This window comes from Acanthisitta chloris, unplaced genomic scaffold (assembly GCF_000695815.1).
Source record: "Acanthisitta chloris isolate BGI_N310 unplaced genomic scaffold, ASM69581v1 scaffold5408, whole genome shotgun sequence".
In the NCBI taxonomy this organism is placed as follows: domain Eukaryota; kingdom Metazoa; phylum Chordata; class Aves; order Passeriformes; family Acanthisittidae; genus Acanthisitta; species Acanthisitta chloris.
The window spans coordinates 3,125-17,966 of record NW_008685251.1 but is presented as its reverse complement, the minus strand read 5'-3'; the positions used below and the strand labels follow the sequence as shown (position 1 = coordinate 17,966).

The 14,842-nt window shown below is 38.6% G+C and overlaps 1 protein-coding gene across 1 annotated transcript in view; it reads right to left on the bottom strand.

Annotated features, from left to right (window-relative positions):
* Nucleotides 1-14,096, bottom strand: part of SEL1L3 (sel-1 suppressor of lin-12-like 3 (C. elegans)) — a gene marked incomplete at its 3' end in the record, with an annotated part of 25,264 nt that extends 11,168 nt beyond the window's left edge. Inside the window, exons 1-12 of the mRNA XM_009079665.1 lie at nucleotides 13,535-14,096; nucleotides 11,971-12,097; nucleotides 9,103-9,224; nucleotides 7,979-8,094; nucleotides 7,209-7,264; nucleotides 6,075-6,207; nucleotides 5,358-5,490; nucleotides 4,484-4,630; nucleotides 3,845-4,056; nucleotides 2,111-2,290; nucleotides 1,054-1,173; nucleotides 305-445 (exon numbers count right to left, since the gene is read on the bottom strand). Coding sequence (XP_009077913.1) covers nucleotides 305-445; nucleotides 1,054-1,173; nucleotides 2,111-2,290; nucleotides 3,845-4,056; nucleotides 4,484-4,630; nucleotides 5,358-5,490; nucleotides 6,075-6,207; nucleotides 7,209-7,264; nucleotides 7,979-8,094; nucleotides 9,103-9,224; nucleotides 11,971-12,097; nucleotides 13,535-13,805 — 1,758 coding nt within the window. The remainder of the gene's footprint in view (nucleotides 1-304; nucleotides 446-1,053; nucleotides 1,174-2,110; nucleotides 2,291-3,844; nucleotides 4,057-4,483; nucleotides 4,631-5,357; nucleotides 5,491-6,074; nucleotides 6,208-7,208; nucleotides 7,265-7,978; nucleotides 8,095-9,102; nucleotides 9,225-11,970; nucleotides 12,098-13,534) is intronic.
* Between the last annotated feature and the right edge of the window lie 746 nt (nucleotides 14,097-14,842).

The following is a 14,842-nucleotide window of genomic DNA, read 5'->3' as shown; positions in this document are numbered from 1 at the left end:
TTAAAAAAATAACCTCGGAGATCTAATAACAGGCATTCTAAGAAAAGATCAAACTTTCACCTACTTCTCAACACCAAGGCCTACGCCTAACTAGCTGGTTAGATTTTGGAGCTGACAAGACATTAGGAAAAATTAGGATCCACAGTTTGCATGCTATTTGATCCTGAATCTGGCTAGGAACAAAGTGGCTAAACTGATTTTAACTGGCTCTTCTTAATTTTTTTGTGTGTTCGCTGCAGATAACTTAGAAACATCATGTCATAGGAATGACTGTTTTATAGAGAAAACATGCAACATGACTTACCTTAAATAACACAATGGCATAATCATATATTAACACTGGATCTTCTGTTTCTGTTGCACCCTTTGCATACCATTCTATTGCAGCTTCAGGATTTTTTGCCACTCCTTGCTGGCCCCAAAACAGCATCTGAGCCAATCGTTGCTAAAAGAAAACAACATAAGAACTAATCTTATCAATGCTAGTATTGAAACTGAGATTGCAGGAGACTTTTGCAGGTCTAAATGCATTTCAAATGTGTCAAGAAATTAGTCCTCAAAAGTTTGAAAACAGTTGGTTATCAGGAATACTCAGAGTGGTGAAATGAACTGATATTAAATCTACAGCAGGCTTATTTTTACAGCTGTCAGCACCATGAAAATCTGGCCTGATTTAAGTGCAGAGGTAAGTGATAAAGACAGATATGATACATGCAAATGGCTCAGTATTAGAATACATTGCTGCTGGTCTCAGATCAGCACCAATAACTGCACTGTGTCAAACACAGGGAAAACAATCAGAGAAAAAGGTTGATAAAACTTGACAACTCTTCCCTTTTGCCTTGCATCATTGTTATAGCTTTTGCATGGTTATTGGATATTATCAGACAGAAACATGGGAAGGAGTTCAAGCTCATAAAAAAGAAGCAATTCTGTGTGGGAAGAGAAAATGTGTCTGCTTCACTCTCCTCCACAATTTTCCCATGTTCTCTATCGATGTACATACCCAATGTGTGTCTAAAACCAAGAAAGGAGAAATTTATTACTTTATACCTGTGCAGCTGCATTTCCTCTTGTTGCTTCATGTTTTAACCACATAAAGACATCACCATTTTCTTTTGTTTGAGCTTTTAGCAGTTCATCATCCATCAATCTTATAGTTTCAACAAATGCCTGAAGTGCAGGTGAAAAAAAAAATTATTACAACAACAAATGCACTTAATGGCAAAAAAAGTGCTTTTAAGCATCTTTACTTTCTATAGAAATCTCTTTTGAAAGATAAAAAAAGGCTGGCAGAAAGCTTGGTGAAGACCAGCACTATCACACTCTCATCTAGGTATCTGTCTGCTGACTTTTAGTTCTTCAGCAATCAAAATCTCTCTGGTTTTTGTGCAATAATCATTCTTTCTGACGAGCCAGGATTCTAGTACTAACCTACCTTGAGTATTCTTTACAGATAAACGTTGTTACTTGTTGTTTAGTAGGTCATTCTAAAATCATTTTACAGTAACTTCATCAGATAACTATTTAACAATCAAGTCTTCGCATTTAATTACAGAAAAGGTACGAGTATAGAGAGGACAATTTATCTTTTGCATGAACTTTCATCAGATAACTATTTAACAATCAAGTCCTTGCATTTAATTACAGAAAAGGTACAAGTATAGAGAGGACAATTCATCTTTTGCATGAACTTCATGATGTTTGACTATTGAAACAGCAGATCAGTTGCTTAATAAACACATCCAATTATATGAATAATTAAAAATCTGAGTAAGGACTCAGAACCCAAGAATAAGGCTTGGACTTTAATGAAAAGTAGACACATGGACAATTCTGAGGACCTGAATCTGATTTCGATTCCCCCTTGCTGAGAAACACAGTAATGATACCTACATATAGTTTGGGGGATTTTGTATCAATCATAGAATGATTTGGTTTGGAAGGGACCTTTAAAGATCATATAGTCAAACACCCATGCCATGGGCAGGGACATATCAATCAGATGAGCTAATATTTGTAAATCAAGACAAAAATGTTCTGGCCGCATAATTAATATGTGAAAAATAATTTCCACAGAAAAATTCAGATATACTTATAACTCTTTTACCTGTTCCCCCTTTATATTGTGTTGATCCAGCGATGTCTTTATTGCAATATTACTGTAATAAGCATATGACAGCTCCAAATCAAGGGGATAGTTATTAATACCTTGGTAATGTTTATAGCCAAGATTCATCACAGCAAGTCTTTCGTTCCCCTGAGCACCAACCAAACTATACAGCAGCCCCTGGCAAAAATCAACAGACATAAACAAGAGTGAATTCATGGCATATCTCCCAAGTTTAGCATTTTGCAGATTTACAGGAAACAAGGTGTTCATACTGGTAGTTGATATACTAGGTGCACCATGTAAACAGTTACAGAAACAAGTACAGACCTAAAGTAGTTAAAATGTCTTCTCTATGTACTGAAAGACTTCAAAGAAAAGCTATACTCCCTAATTACTTTTCAAGTATTGAACTTATTCTGCCAACACTAAGTGTGCAGCAATTTTTTAATGTCATTTAATTACAGTGTTGTTTATACTCTGACACTTTTTATAGCCAGCAGTGACTTAACTAATCCCACTGATGCCAACAGGAGTTTCCACATGAATTCAGTGGAAACACACAGAAATTTACAAACAGCTCTTGTGAATCTTACCCTGGGGATCTGACAGGACTAGTAGGATGGGACCTGTGGCTGATAAGGTTTCAGCACAAATCTCCCTTGAGATACATGTTAATTGGTGCTAGAAATAGTCTATGCACTGCACATTTGCCAAAATAATTTTCAGCACTACTATTTTTTCACCTGCACAGTAATAAAACCAGTGGTGTCCCATCTATGTTGGATATTACATTATTTCCTACACTGCCTGAAGCAGATCCAATGATGAAATGACTTAGCCTCCATAATTAGCATTAGGTATACTCCATAATTAGGGTATAAAAAAAGTTTCTTGTGTTTGAGGAATTGCAGGTGGGCTTGGTCTCTAAGTGGCCTCTCAGGGATTCTTCTGATTTAGTGTCTGGTAACCACAACAGGCAGATCTGCTATTCTCTATGAGTGTTTTATATTATACTATTTTATCACAATTAAATATCTGTTTGCAATGTCAGTGTTGCCCTCTTCCCCTGACATAAACACCTTCCCTTTATTTGACCTTGTGACAGAATTGCATGGAAACATTTCAGTTATCTCCAACCTGCCTAAAAGGTCAGGAGTTCACACACTCTGCAACTGCTCAGCTGAGGCACAGCCACCTTTTTATTTTTCCCCAAAAGAAAACTGCTCTACTTTGGTTACCTTTAATCATTTGACCATAATATACCTTGTGCTGCATTTTTGCACACTGTGAAATGGGACTTCCTTCCTGACTGTACTATTCATCCTTTCCACTTCAGGAGATTTGTCTGACATGAGGCTTTTTTCCTACCCATCTACAGATGTCTGTGGGTGACTTGAGGGTTATGACCTCATCCTAGCTCCTCAGTGACTGGGAAAAGCAGGACATGCTATGCTGTTCCCTTTACCACCACTTTTAGGTCTTCAGAAATCATTGATTTCCTTGTTCTGGATGAGCAGGATAAAGATTCCCACCACTAGGCCTTCATAAAGACATTACTGCCATCGAGCTCTTTATTGAGTAGCTGTGTTGGGGAGTCCCTTCAACCACCACCTGGATCTGGAGGCCATTTCATTTTTTCAAATTCAATTGATCATAAATTCACCCCACTCCTAAATTGACTTTAAAGGTCATTAATGTCACAGACATAACCAGATGTATTAAATGTACTACCTTTACACGATCCACAGACACACCAAGCCCTGTTTCAAATATAACTGCAAGGAAATAGGAGGCCTTATGGTATCCACAACAACTGGAATCCACCAGGAGAGGGACAGAGGAGCCCATATTGCTGAGGCCATTGACACTGGACAGACCTTTTGCAACCTTCTCAAATATCCTCTGTCCAACTTCTACAACTGTATCACTTCCATCTTCCAACACTAAAAATAAAATATAGGACGCACACTTATTGCAAGAGTTAAAATTAGGAACTGTTTTCCCCCCCTTAATTCAGTGGGATTGAGACAGATTCTGTTATTGCTCATGCTGAATGGTATTCTCAATGCAGACAACCAAAATTCCTAGAGGTACAAGGTATTATTGAATAGGAAGGGTGAATAAAAATACAAAATACCATCTTAAAGTAATTAACCACTAAAAACATAAGGGTATTTCTATGATTCCTTCTACAGAATAAGCCATCCTTTCATCTGCAGCATATTGCAGCATGTAAGCCACGTGACACTCCTTTACTAAGTTAGAGGATACGAAAAAAATGTGTAACACATGAACTGAAGTCAAAGGATATTAACACACATGACAGATATTGGGGAGTCATTTAAGAACAATAAAATAAAATATGATTACCATCTGGACCACTGAAGTCCACCTCTTGTAACAGTTTAAACAAAGTGTGATATTTTTCCCTGAGTTCTTTTCCCCACATGAAGGCATCACATTTTGATTTTTCTCTGTATTTATGAATCAGCTCCAAATAATAGTTTTCATAGTAACCTAGAGAAAAGAACATATTTAAGACATGAAAGCTGACTTGGCTGGTCTTGAAAACAAGCTTCTGGTAGCAAAGAGATGTTTCTAGGGTAAACTAAAAATTCATGGACAAGGTGAGCACATCCTAACATAAAGCAGTGCTAAAAACTACAGCTAGCACAGGCCACTTACAAATACATTGAGAGTTCTTCTTCCATACTCTGGTTACAACGCATGCAATCAAATTCTAATTAGAAACATAAACTAGTTTTCAGCATGCATTTAAGCTATGTTAACGTTCCTCCACTAAAGGGGACACTGGTCTAAACCTGTTAATTATGGCAGGCTAGGCAACTGTGGCAGAAACATTCCAGCAAAATTCGCCCATTTTTGGGAAAGGGCTTAAAATACATGTGCCTTTAGGGTAGTTTGGAAATGAAACAGAAGAAAGGCAATTGCACAGCCTACATGTAAGCCTGAAAGTATTTCCTTGTCCCTTTATGCACACGTCTTATTGGAGAAGACATATCAAGATGATCTAAGTTTGTATTCCACGGCACGAAAGTATTTGCAGCGACAAAAATCACAGTTTTAGCTACCAGTAACCTGGCTAAACTCTTCAAATTGCATTTTTTCTTGTTATGGCTGAAGTTTACTTCTGACGATCGTTATTCAGATTCTTTTAAAAGGAAATAAAAGAGGCCTCCAAAGATGACAGTTTAAAATGCGTATGTCATAGATCAACACTTACAACTTCTGTGTGCTTTTTCGCCTTGCTTTACAATGTATCTGTACTCATAAACTATTTCTTGAACGTCCATGCACCTCTCGTAGTAGAGTTCAATTTGTTCCACTGTGTCTTTGTCATGAAGAGGGTTAGAAATCTGTAAAAAGGCAAGTGATGGATAAATGGCATCTACAGTATCTGTTGTTGTCCATGCTCAGCTAGAAAGCAGTGTTGTAGGCAAATAACAAAAGGAAACAGATTGTTCACTACAATTAGCTAATCTGGCACATTATGTTAGTGTGTCAGACAACCTGATGCTAGCCACGATAGACTATGGCTTTAAACAGTCAGCATAAGTCAAAAATCATGGATGAACTTAAAAATTGACCAAACCCATGTGACTTTTGTCACCAATTTTAACAAAACCATAGATGAATCAAATCTGTTCAATACTGTATCATCAGAAATTCTGGGAACAAAGCAATACTAAAAATAAGTCCTTGTTAAATATAGATTTATGAACACACTTCACATTCTTCTCAAAGTATCACATTTTAACACTTAAAGTGGTAACTAATATTACTAGATTTCAACAGAAAACTATCATATATTATATATGTTCCCAGGTATTATTATGCTTCATAGCTACTTTATCACTTGGTGAGAACTCCAGTTAAACAAACAAAATGCAGTTGTCGTTGGCTGCTAACATTTAAACATTTCCAAACAGTGTTTCCTTACCTGTTCTGTGTCCAACACATTGAGGCGATAGTACTTCACAGGTCCAAAGAATGCTTCAATTCCATTTACATATCCACTGCCTCCAAGAACAAAGTATCCAGCAGTGTCATCATAATAGAAATCTTCCCTAAAACTTGAGAACATGAAAGAGAAGATGACTATCTAGAGGTACTACGAAAGAAAAAAAGAAATTAGTATCTCATGATTTCTGTCAATGACAGCTTTAAACTCATTGTCAGTATCTTTTTCTTTTCTCATCTGTTGATTCTCAAAATCTACTCTGCAATTTAGTGGGATAAATTTTGGAGTAAATTTAACAAACCCTGGTCTACAAGCATATTAAACCAGCAGGGTGTTTTATTTATCTGACCTGTAAGTATCATCAGATGTTTTATGCATCATTACACAACCTCAAAGTATTCAGTTCCACCTCTCCCTTTCACTTTTCTAAAGTCAGCATATGAAAATTTAAGTCCTATCTCCCCTAGAGTTATTATCTACAAGTTTTCAATTCCTTATTTTTGTAAAGCATAGCAGAGAAGGAACAACACTGAAGTCTGCCATGCAGTTCACTGTTATATAGTTTCCTTATTAATAGTGGGTTTTTAAAATTATTTGCACAAGAAAGAGTCAGTCTTAAATGACAGAGAACAAGTAAAGATACATTTAAAATAATTATTCAGTTGCTTAAAATAAAGGATAAAGCAAGTATATTTCTGGTAGAAATTTTGCTCTGTAACTAAGCAAAGGAGGTAAATTTCACCAGTGAAATCCTAGCTCTCTCACTGCAACAGCAAAACTTGACTTCAGCAAGGCCAAAATTTCATTGCAAGACTGGTCCTAATGCCACTGACCTGCCAATCAGTTTTTGGTGAGGGTTATCAGACTCCAGCACTAGATCATGCAACATGTCAATTCAACTAGCTCATGGCAGTAACAAAAACATTCAGCTCATGCTCAATGTAAGCACAGTAATGCAAACTGGTTTTGAAAGCATAGTGTGGAAAAAGACCACAGGCATTTTGAAAATCAATTGGAATCTCAGTTATAACAAACTTGTGCTCTCCTTCTCCCATTTTCCATATCTGAACACATACACACATATGACTCCACAAAGGGGAAAATGCTGCTTACGTAAAAGATTGATGATGATGTCTTTTCAAATTCTTCCCAACAGTGCTTACTTCTATCTAAAAGAATATGAAATATTAATTATAATAAAAGAAATATTACATGGTACATAACAGCCTCAAGTCGCTCCAGGGGAGGTTTAGATTGGATATGAGGAAAACTTTCTTCACTGAAAGTCACCATCCCCAGAAGTGTGCAAGAAATGACTGGGTGTGGCACTTGGTGCTATAGTTTAGTTGACAAGGTGGTGTTTGGTCAAAGGTTGGACTTGATGATCTTGGAAGTATTTTCCAACCTTAAAGATTCCATGATTCTTGTCAACCAATGGCCCCAAGTCCTTCCCCTCAAGACTATTCTCAATCCATTCTCTGCCCAGCCTGTATTCATGCTTGGGATTCTCCTGACCCAGGTGCAGCACCTTGCCCTCGGACTTGTTGAACATCATGAGGTTCCCATGGGCCCACCTCTCAAGCCTCTTCAGTCCCTCTGCATGGCATCCCTTCCCTCCAGCATGTCGATCACATCACACAGCTTGGTGTCATCAGAAAACTTGCTGAGGGTGCACTCAATCTGACTCAATCAATCAAAGTTGATCCCCCAGTTCAGAGGCTCTGAACATTCCCTGACAGTTTCTAGTCTTAGATTTTTCATTCTTTTGCTATACGAGCATGTACAATTCACAGTATTTCTCTCAGCCTCAGCTATTAAGGATTTTGTCATAATCAAACTAGACAAATCTCAGCCTTGATTCTGTAATTCAGCAGCAAGCATACCTGTCCACCCTTAAAAGAGAGATCCAGTCGAAACCACTGCTTCAGAGGAAGGCTGAAGCTAGTTTTCACTGCAAGGTCATCTCCTCTCATGAGATGCATCTGAATGTGCACATAACCTGAAAGAGACAAAGAAAAAGGAAATAAACACCACAGAAACATTAACAGAAAGAATGGCTTTCCTAATGTATTATCCACAGCGATCCTGTCTTCTTCATCCTCTCCATCACCGACAGAAATCTGGACATCCACCAAGCAATACATCAGCTCTCACAGAATCCCACAGACATGTGCTCCACATTTCAGTTACACATCTGAGCTGCTAATGCTCGGGCTCCCACATGAAACCACAGACCGAAAACCAACTGTCTGAGGGATAAACACATTAAACATAAGGCAGACAGGGAGGGTGCCACAGTTGATCTCAAACATCAGAAAGCAAACATGACTTGTGGTAAACAGCAGAAGGGAACAGCAGACAATGGTATCCCCTCTGCACTCAATCGGTAGCAATGATCAAGTACAAGAGGACTCCACTACTTGGACCTGCAGAAGCTAGACTCATGGTCTGAGATTTTAAACCTGAACAGGCTATTACAGTAATCTAATCTGAGAATAAAACTGGCCCTAAAACTTCTCCAAGCAAATCTCATATCTAGTTGGTAACTTCCATTTTTGTTTGTTCTTCAAAGAAAAGCATCCAGTTTATAATAGACAGATTAATTATCTAGATTGGTTATGAGACAGAGAAAATGAAAATTGAAAATACTTAACGGAAAGGAGAAGATCAGTTGTGAAACTTGCAAATAAGAGGGAAAAAATATATTATGAGAAAGCCAGATGTGCACTTTTAAAACTTTGTGTGCTTATTTCCTCCGTGAGATTGCCAGCCAGCTCCCAGCTGCCTTCTTACAGGCATAGTCCTATCTGCTAGTTTGCAAACACTAGATACTATGCAACCATTTCTCAGTTTTACCCTAATAATTTAGTGGCTACTTTCCTATTGAGACACTATGGTCAAAAAGAAGCATTTTGCAAGGGATCAGTTTCATAAAACAAGCCTGATAATATATTTATAAATGCTATTCCTAGGCACAGATCTATAAAGACTGTATTAGACCCCTTACCTTCCTCATTTAGAAACACAGCAGGAGTACTATACATTTCTTTCGAATCAATAAAATAGAGTATACCACACAGATCCTTTTCACAGTGATGCAGTAAGTATAGCCAGATTGAAACGGTGAACCTGCACGAGCAAAAACAAAGAAAATCCACTCCTGATGAGAAATCTCTATATATAATTCAAAAAGTATGCACCTCACTTGGATTTCGTAAACCTGTTTCACACATGTAATCTTCAGAACAGAAAACATCCTCTGCAGTGAAAACCTTCAGAGCAACCACACTTAAGATTCTTGGATCTTTGATCTCCTTTTAACCGCACACTTTTGAGGCAATGACATGAGAAACGACTAAGGAAGTGTTATCTGAATCAATTCCAGAATGTTTGGTCAGAGCTACTGCCAGATCCCACATCAACAGGGAACTGAAAACACAACCAAGACAACTTGGAGCCAACCTCCCACATGCAGGCTACAGTACAAAATCTCCAGATCCATGGTCTTGTCATCTTGACTGTCAAAGCCAGTAAAAACTATAAGCTGTATCTTCTCTGCTAAAAACCAACTGTGAAAATGTGCTTGTAAGAAGCAGTTAAAAATGAATCCAACCTCTGGTTAGCACAGATAGGTATGAATAGCTAGAGTCACAGAGCTATCACAGAATAAATAAAGGCGGAGCCCCTGCAAACTGCGGAACAGTGCGAACCAAAAACCCAAAGACCTGACAACGCAATCTCCTTATGAATTTCTGTACAAAGCTGGGTGAGGCACTAAAAGCAGAATATATACCACAATATCTATTTTTAAGGAGTTCCTCTGTACCAGACTAAATCGCTTCCATGCTCTTAACAGAAATTTGATCACTTATTTCTGGAACATTTCCATAGCAGCTAGGTCAATGCCGAATGACTTTGAAAACCATACCCACAATGTACAACCCAGCAAAGCCTTACAATTATTACCATATCTGATGAAATTGAACTAGTCTCTTAGTGACTTTTAGAAGGAGATATTACTCAGCTTTTGCATTCCTAAAATTAATAGAAGAGATCGATATTTGTTGATAATACTTTAGAATGGGGTCAGCTTGCCTTGCTTCTCTCAAGAATACCTTGTATCTCTTCCTAAGCTAAACCACTACAGATCTGAAAGCCTAACACCTCTCCTGCTTTTCAAAAAATGCAAGGGTGACCAAGCTTTCCCTAACAGAGACTATACCTTAAGTAGCTAATAACATAATTTCCCGCAGAGATGGTAACGTGAGTGAGGTTGAAGGGTTTGTAAATCACAATCACTTGTATACTGATTGTTATGACCTACAGGCAAACACTGTGCTTCCAGAAATACTGCTTATATATTGCTCTTTTCATCTCTGTCAATATAGCAAACGTAAAAGCTGCAGTCTCCACTTAATCCTTGATTGCAATTCTGAGACCGTATCTATTCTGGACACATTTCTTGGGACAGAGTTTGGGACAATGCTGACTCATTCCATATCCCCCATTGCTGCAGAATGCCAAACTGTGAGTAGTCCCTTCCAGTCCCAGCCTATCCTTGCTGCAGGCTGTCCCCTGGTAGCCACCTCAGACAACAGTTATCTATCTCCAGCTCTCTTTCTCTACAGATCCCTGACTGAAGTCAAATGAGTAACTTCATTTAGTTCCATCTGCTTCTGTTGACCTTCTGGTGCGGTGGGGAACCACTGCTCACATACAGAGAACTGAAGGAAAACTCTCTTCCTCTTCCTAACAGAACCACCCCAGCCTGATATGCAATCGCAACACACACTGGAGACATCACCTGAAGGCAAGAACTGTGTGGAGCAGGTAAAGAGCTGCATAAATTCATGCCATATATTCTCCCTCAGTGCCAGAAGCAGAATTCAACTGTGCTGGTGAGCAAAGGGCTGTCACCCTCCCTGAAGACAGAAGGAGCTAAAAATTGCTCTGTACTTAGGGCATCAGAGCTATAGTTTAAGAGATGATAATTTGCATGCAACCTGTGCTCTCTGGCAAGTCTTCTTTGGCACTCTTCTTGCGGTCACAGGCCAAATGCAAACCAGCAGGCAAGTTCCAGTTCCTGCAATCATTTCCTACTTCTGTAATAATCTTGCCAGGGTAAGAGCATCTGGTGGAAGGAAGGTATATTTATATATCTCTGTTCCTCTAAAGTTGCAAAATATGACTGAAGAGCTGTGACAGTTAAGGGAAGGGAGAAAAGATTAGAGCAAGATGATCTTCCCACAGTGATTCCTCTAACTGAATAGCGTGCAGGGGCTAAGAGGTTTTACTCCTGTCTAAGGAGGAGAGTTTACACAACAATGGTGGAAGAAAACAGAGTAAGCTCAAGCTGGAAGACTTATCTAGGCAGAGGATTCTATCACCGAGGGCTTGTCAGCTGCAAAATAAAGTAGAGTGTGAATTTACAGGGATAAAGGTGCTCCACACTGCTTGCCCTTGCAAGAAACCCTACTCTGCACTTGGTCTGCAAACAATGCTTGAAATGCAGATCTGTTTGCAATGCAGAAAACCCCAGGCTAGCTAGTCATGACATAGCAGCCTGATCATGACAGCACATTGCACCTAACTCACCCTCCTAACTGCACCTAACCCGCTCCGTTACACCCACTACTGGCATCTCTTGCACAGTGCTGCACTGCACTAACACATACTGTAAGAATCTTCCTGAGGTTCAGCTCAATCCTGTTCAAAACTGAAATCAGAAAGAACTGCTAACTAGATTCCTTTTGCACCTTGTCTCAAATTAGTAGGCAGAATTCCTTTAATTTGTGGTCTAGCCCAAGAGTTCAGGTACATTCTATAGCCTTCAATAACCAACTACAGCCTGCTTCAATTATTTGCCTATACTTACATGGGATAATCAATCTGATGTTGTCTGACTGTCTCAAGTTCTCTGTTTTCAAATTGTTCAAATTTCTTCACGACTCCTGTCTTCTCCCCACTGGAAGCATATATAAAATTGAGAATCTGGACACCATCTGCAAAATACAATCTTTCTTAATCTGCCAGACAAGAAGCATTGGTAAGTACTTAATTAGCTCAAACTCCTATAGTCAAACATCTAAATCACACAACAGATAAAAAATTAACACAAATGCTCAGTAAGTCCTTAAACACAAGTTCATTTGCTGTTATTGAATACATTACAGCCTTGGACCAATAACCCACAGAAAATGAAATGGAGTCCATTTCTAACTGGTATGAGACGCAGGGAAAGGACAGACTCATTTAAATCTAAGATACTTAAGAGAACCAGTTAGTAAGGAAGAAATCTTTATGTTCTTTGTTTACATCTCATCTATCTTTGGTTATGCTTATGTGACATTACTCCACAGATCCTGAACTTGCTCTCCATTATCACCTCTCTAGTTTATATTGTATGTATGGATAGATACCAATTCTGTCCTTAACTGATATGTAACAAAACTGATAAGACTGCCCCTGCTAGGAAACAGAGGATAGATCCCCAAGGCCATGATATATCAGCTTTCCTAGGGAAAAGAAACAACCCCAAACAAACAAACCAACCAAAAAACCACCAACAAAACAATAAAATAAACGAACACTAAGCAATCTGTTACAAGCTTATTTTAAGAAACAAAACTTAATACAATGAAAGCCCCTGAAGGAAGGAACATCACTGCTTCCCTGTTCATCTTCAGAGCATTTACATGCCAGTGTAGTGAAAACAAATGACACAAATACTATTGTGGGATTTTCTAGGAGAGAACCTTTTAGAAACAAATAACCTTTTTCCCTTTAGGTTCTGCTTTGAGTCAGTGTTGAGGACGAAAAGAATTTTCAGCATGTATAAAGCTAGAGACATGCAGACAGGAAAGAATCAGAACTTGAAAAAAATCTAGAAAGCAGAGTTTCAGCAATCTAGACAGTTGATAAGACATGACTTTTACTTTAAAACTATTGATTTCTTTTAAGTGCTTGTCCATAATGGATTCAGCAACAACAACAACAAAAAAGGTTGCTATGAAGTTTAGTGCACTATAAAGACTTTAAAATACATTTCTGAGCATGAGGCCATCTTCTTAAGCAGAAGTGACCCTTAAATAATGCAGGAAGGGTCCGAATAACTCTCTCGGAAGACAAAGGAATGATGTTCACTAACACCAGTGGGTTTTAACTGAAGTTGTTTGAATACACTTAGAAAAGAGAAGGCTGTGTTGCTGCAACTCTCCAGGCTGGCTGTGATGAAATAAGCTGCAGGGCACGATGGCTTCAGTCATTTGCAACTCTAACCTCACAGTCAGGAAGCTTACATGTTCAACAAGTTTCCCAAGTAAAACCATTCTACATAAAATGTGCTATTTACTACCAGTACACACTTTTTAACAGCTTACCAAAGATGTTATTTGTGTCCTAATAGTTTCCCTGGGGGAAAAAAGCAACATTACACCTACCACTTTCATGAGGGCACTGAGGTATCCTGTTTGCCTGGAGCATCCACAAATAGTCAGCACCCCACTGAAGACAAACTTTGTGGTCCTTGTATGGGCGTTCAAAAGGTGGAACTGCTTCTAAAAAAGTGTAATTCTTGGCAACTGCAGCCTGGTAGTCTTCATTCTGCTCATCATCAGAGCTGCTAGCTGATTTGTGACTAATCCATGCATATAATATCACACTGTGCACTATTATTGAGTTTCTTATGATATAATCATCTCTGTAAACCATGATGCTTGGGAATTTCAAGTGTACTTGTCGAGTTCTGCTAACATAAAGGTTCTTCTCATCCTTCCACCTCCTTCTATACACTGGTACACCAGTTCTGAACTCAGACGAAGCTACTGCTTCCAGACTGACAATGCAAGGCTTGGAACATAAATACTGAACTGAAACTTCAGAATCGTTAAGAACTTTCTTTTCTAAAATGTTCAAATGAATGAAGTCCACATAATTCACGTTTTGCTCAAACCGTGGCGTAACTGAGGTGGTCTGTAATGTCTCCTTTCCAAAGGACGGCACAAAGTTCTGGAACAAAAACCCAAAACACAAACACGTTAACCAGAGAATCTAAGTTTATGTGATCACTAATATACTCACAGCAATAACACAATACTGCACAAGCAGAAGGTTTATATACCATAATTGAATTACAAAATACAGTTTCTTTCACACAGCAAGTAGACACGGACTACTGGAGAGCTACCACCAAGATTTTAATAATGACAACTCCCCTACATCAAATTGCCACAGTTACACATTCTTTGACAAACAAACTGTATTTACAGGGTGTATCCTTCAGCCTTTACACAAGTAGAATCCGGTCTAAGATACTGACTTACACGTCATGCTATTTACACATGCTCCAAGGATCAGGCCTAAAAAGTACACACTAAAATGCAACAGCATTATGTATCACATTACTGATCACCAGTATTGCCACAGCCTGATGTTCCTGTGTCTTCTTAAAAAGTCAGCTAACTTTGTTACCAGTCATGCAGGTACCTGAGGGGCAGAATAACAACTAAGGCAGCTCACAATGGGTTCCCTGAGAATGAACTAATACTCATAAAGTGTTTAGGAGCTTATTTTTGAAACATTCCTATCCTGCAAATGGACTTGGAAATTAGAGCAGCAAGGCCAGCAGGCTCAATTTACTCAACTTTTGCTCTCCACAGCTATATACATTATAACATACTTCGAGAGCAAATGCTTGGACACACAGCAGGATTATCCTCCAGGCTGAAGTTCTTGTCTCTAAGGCTTCA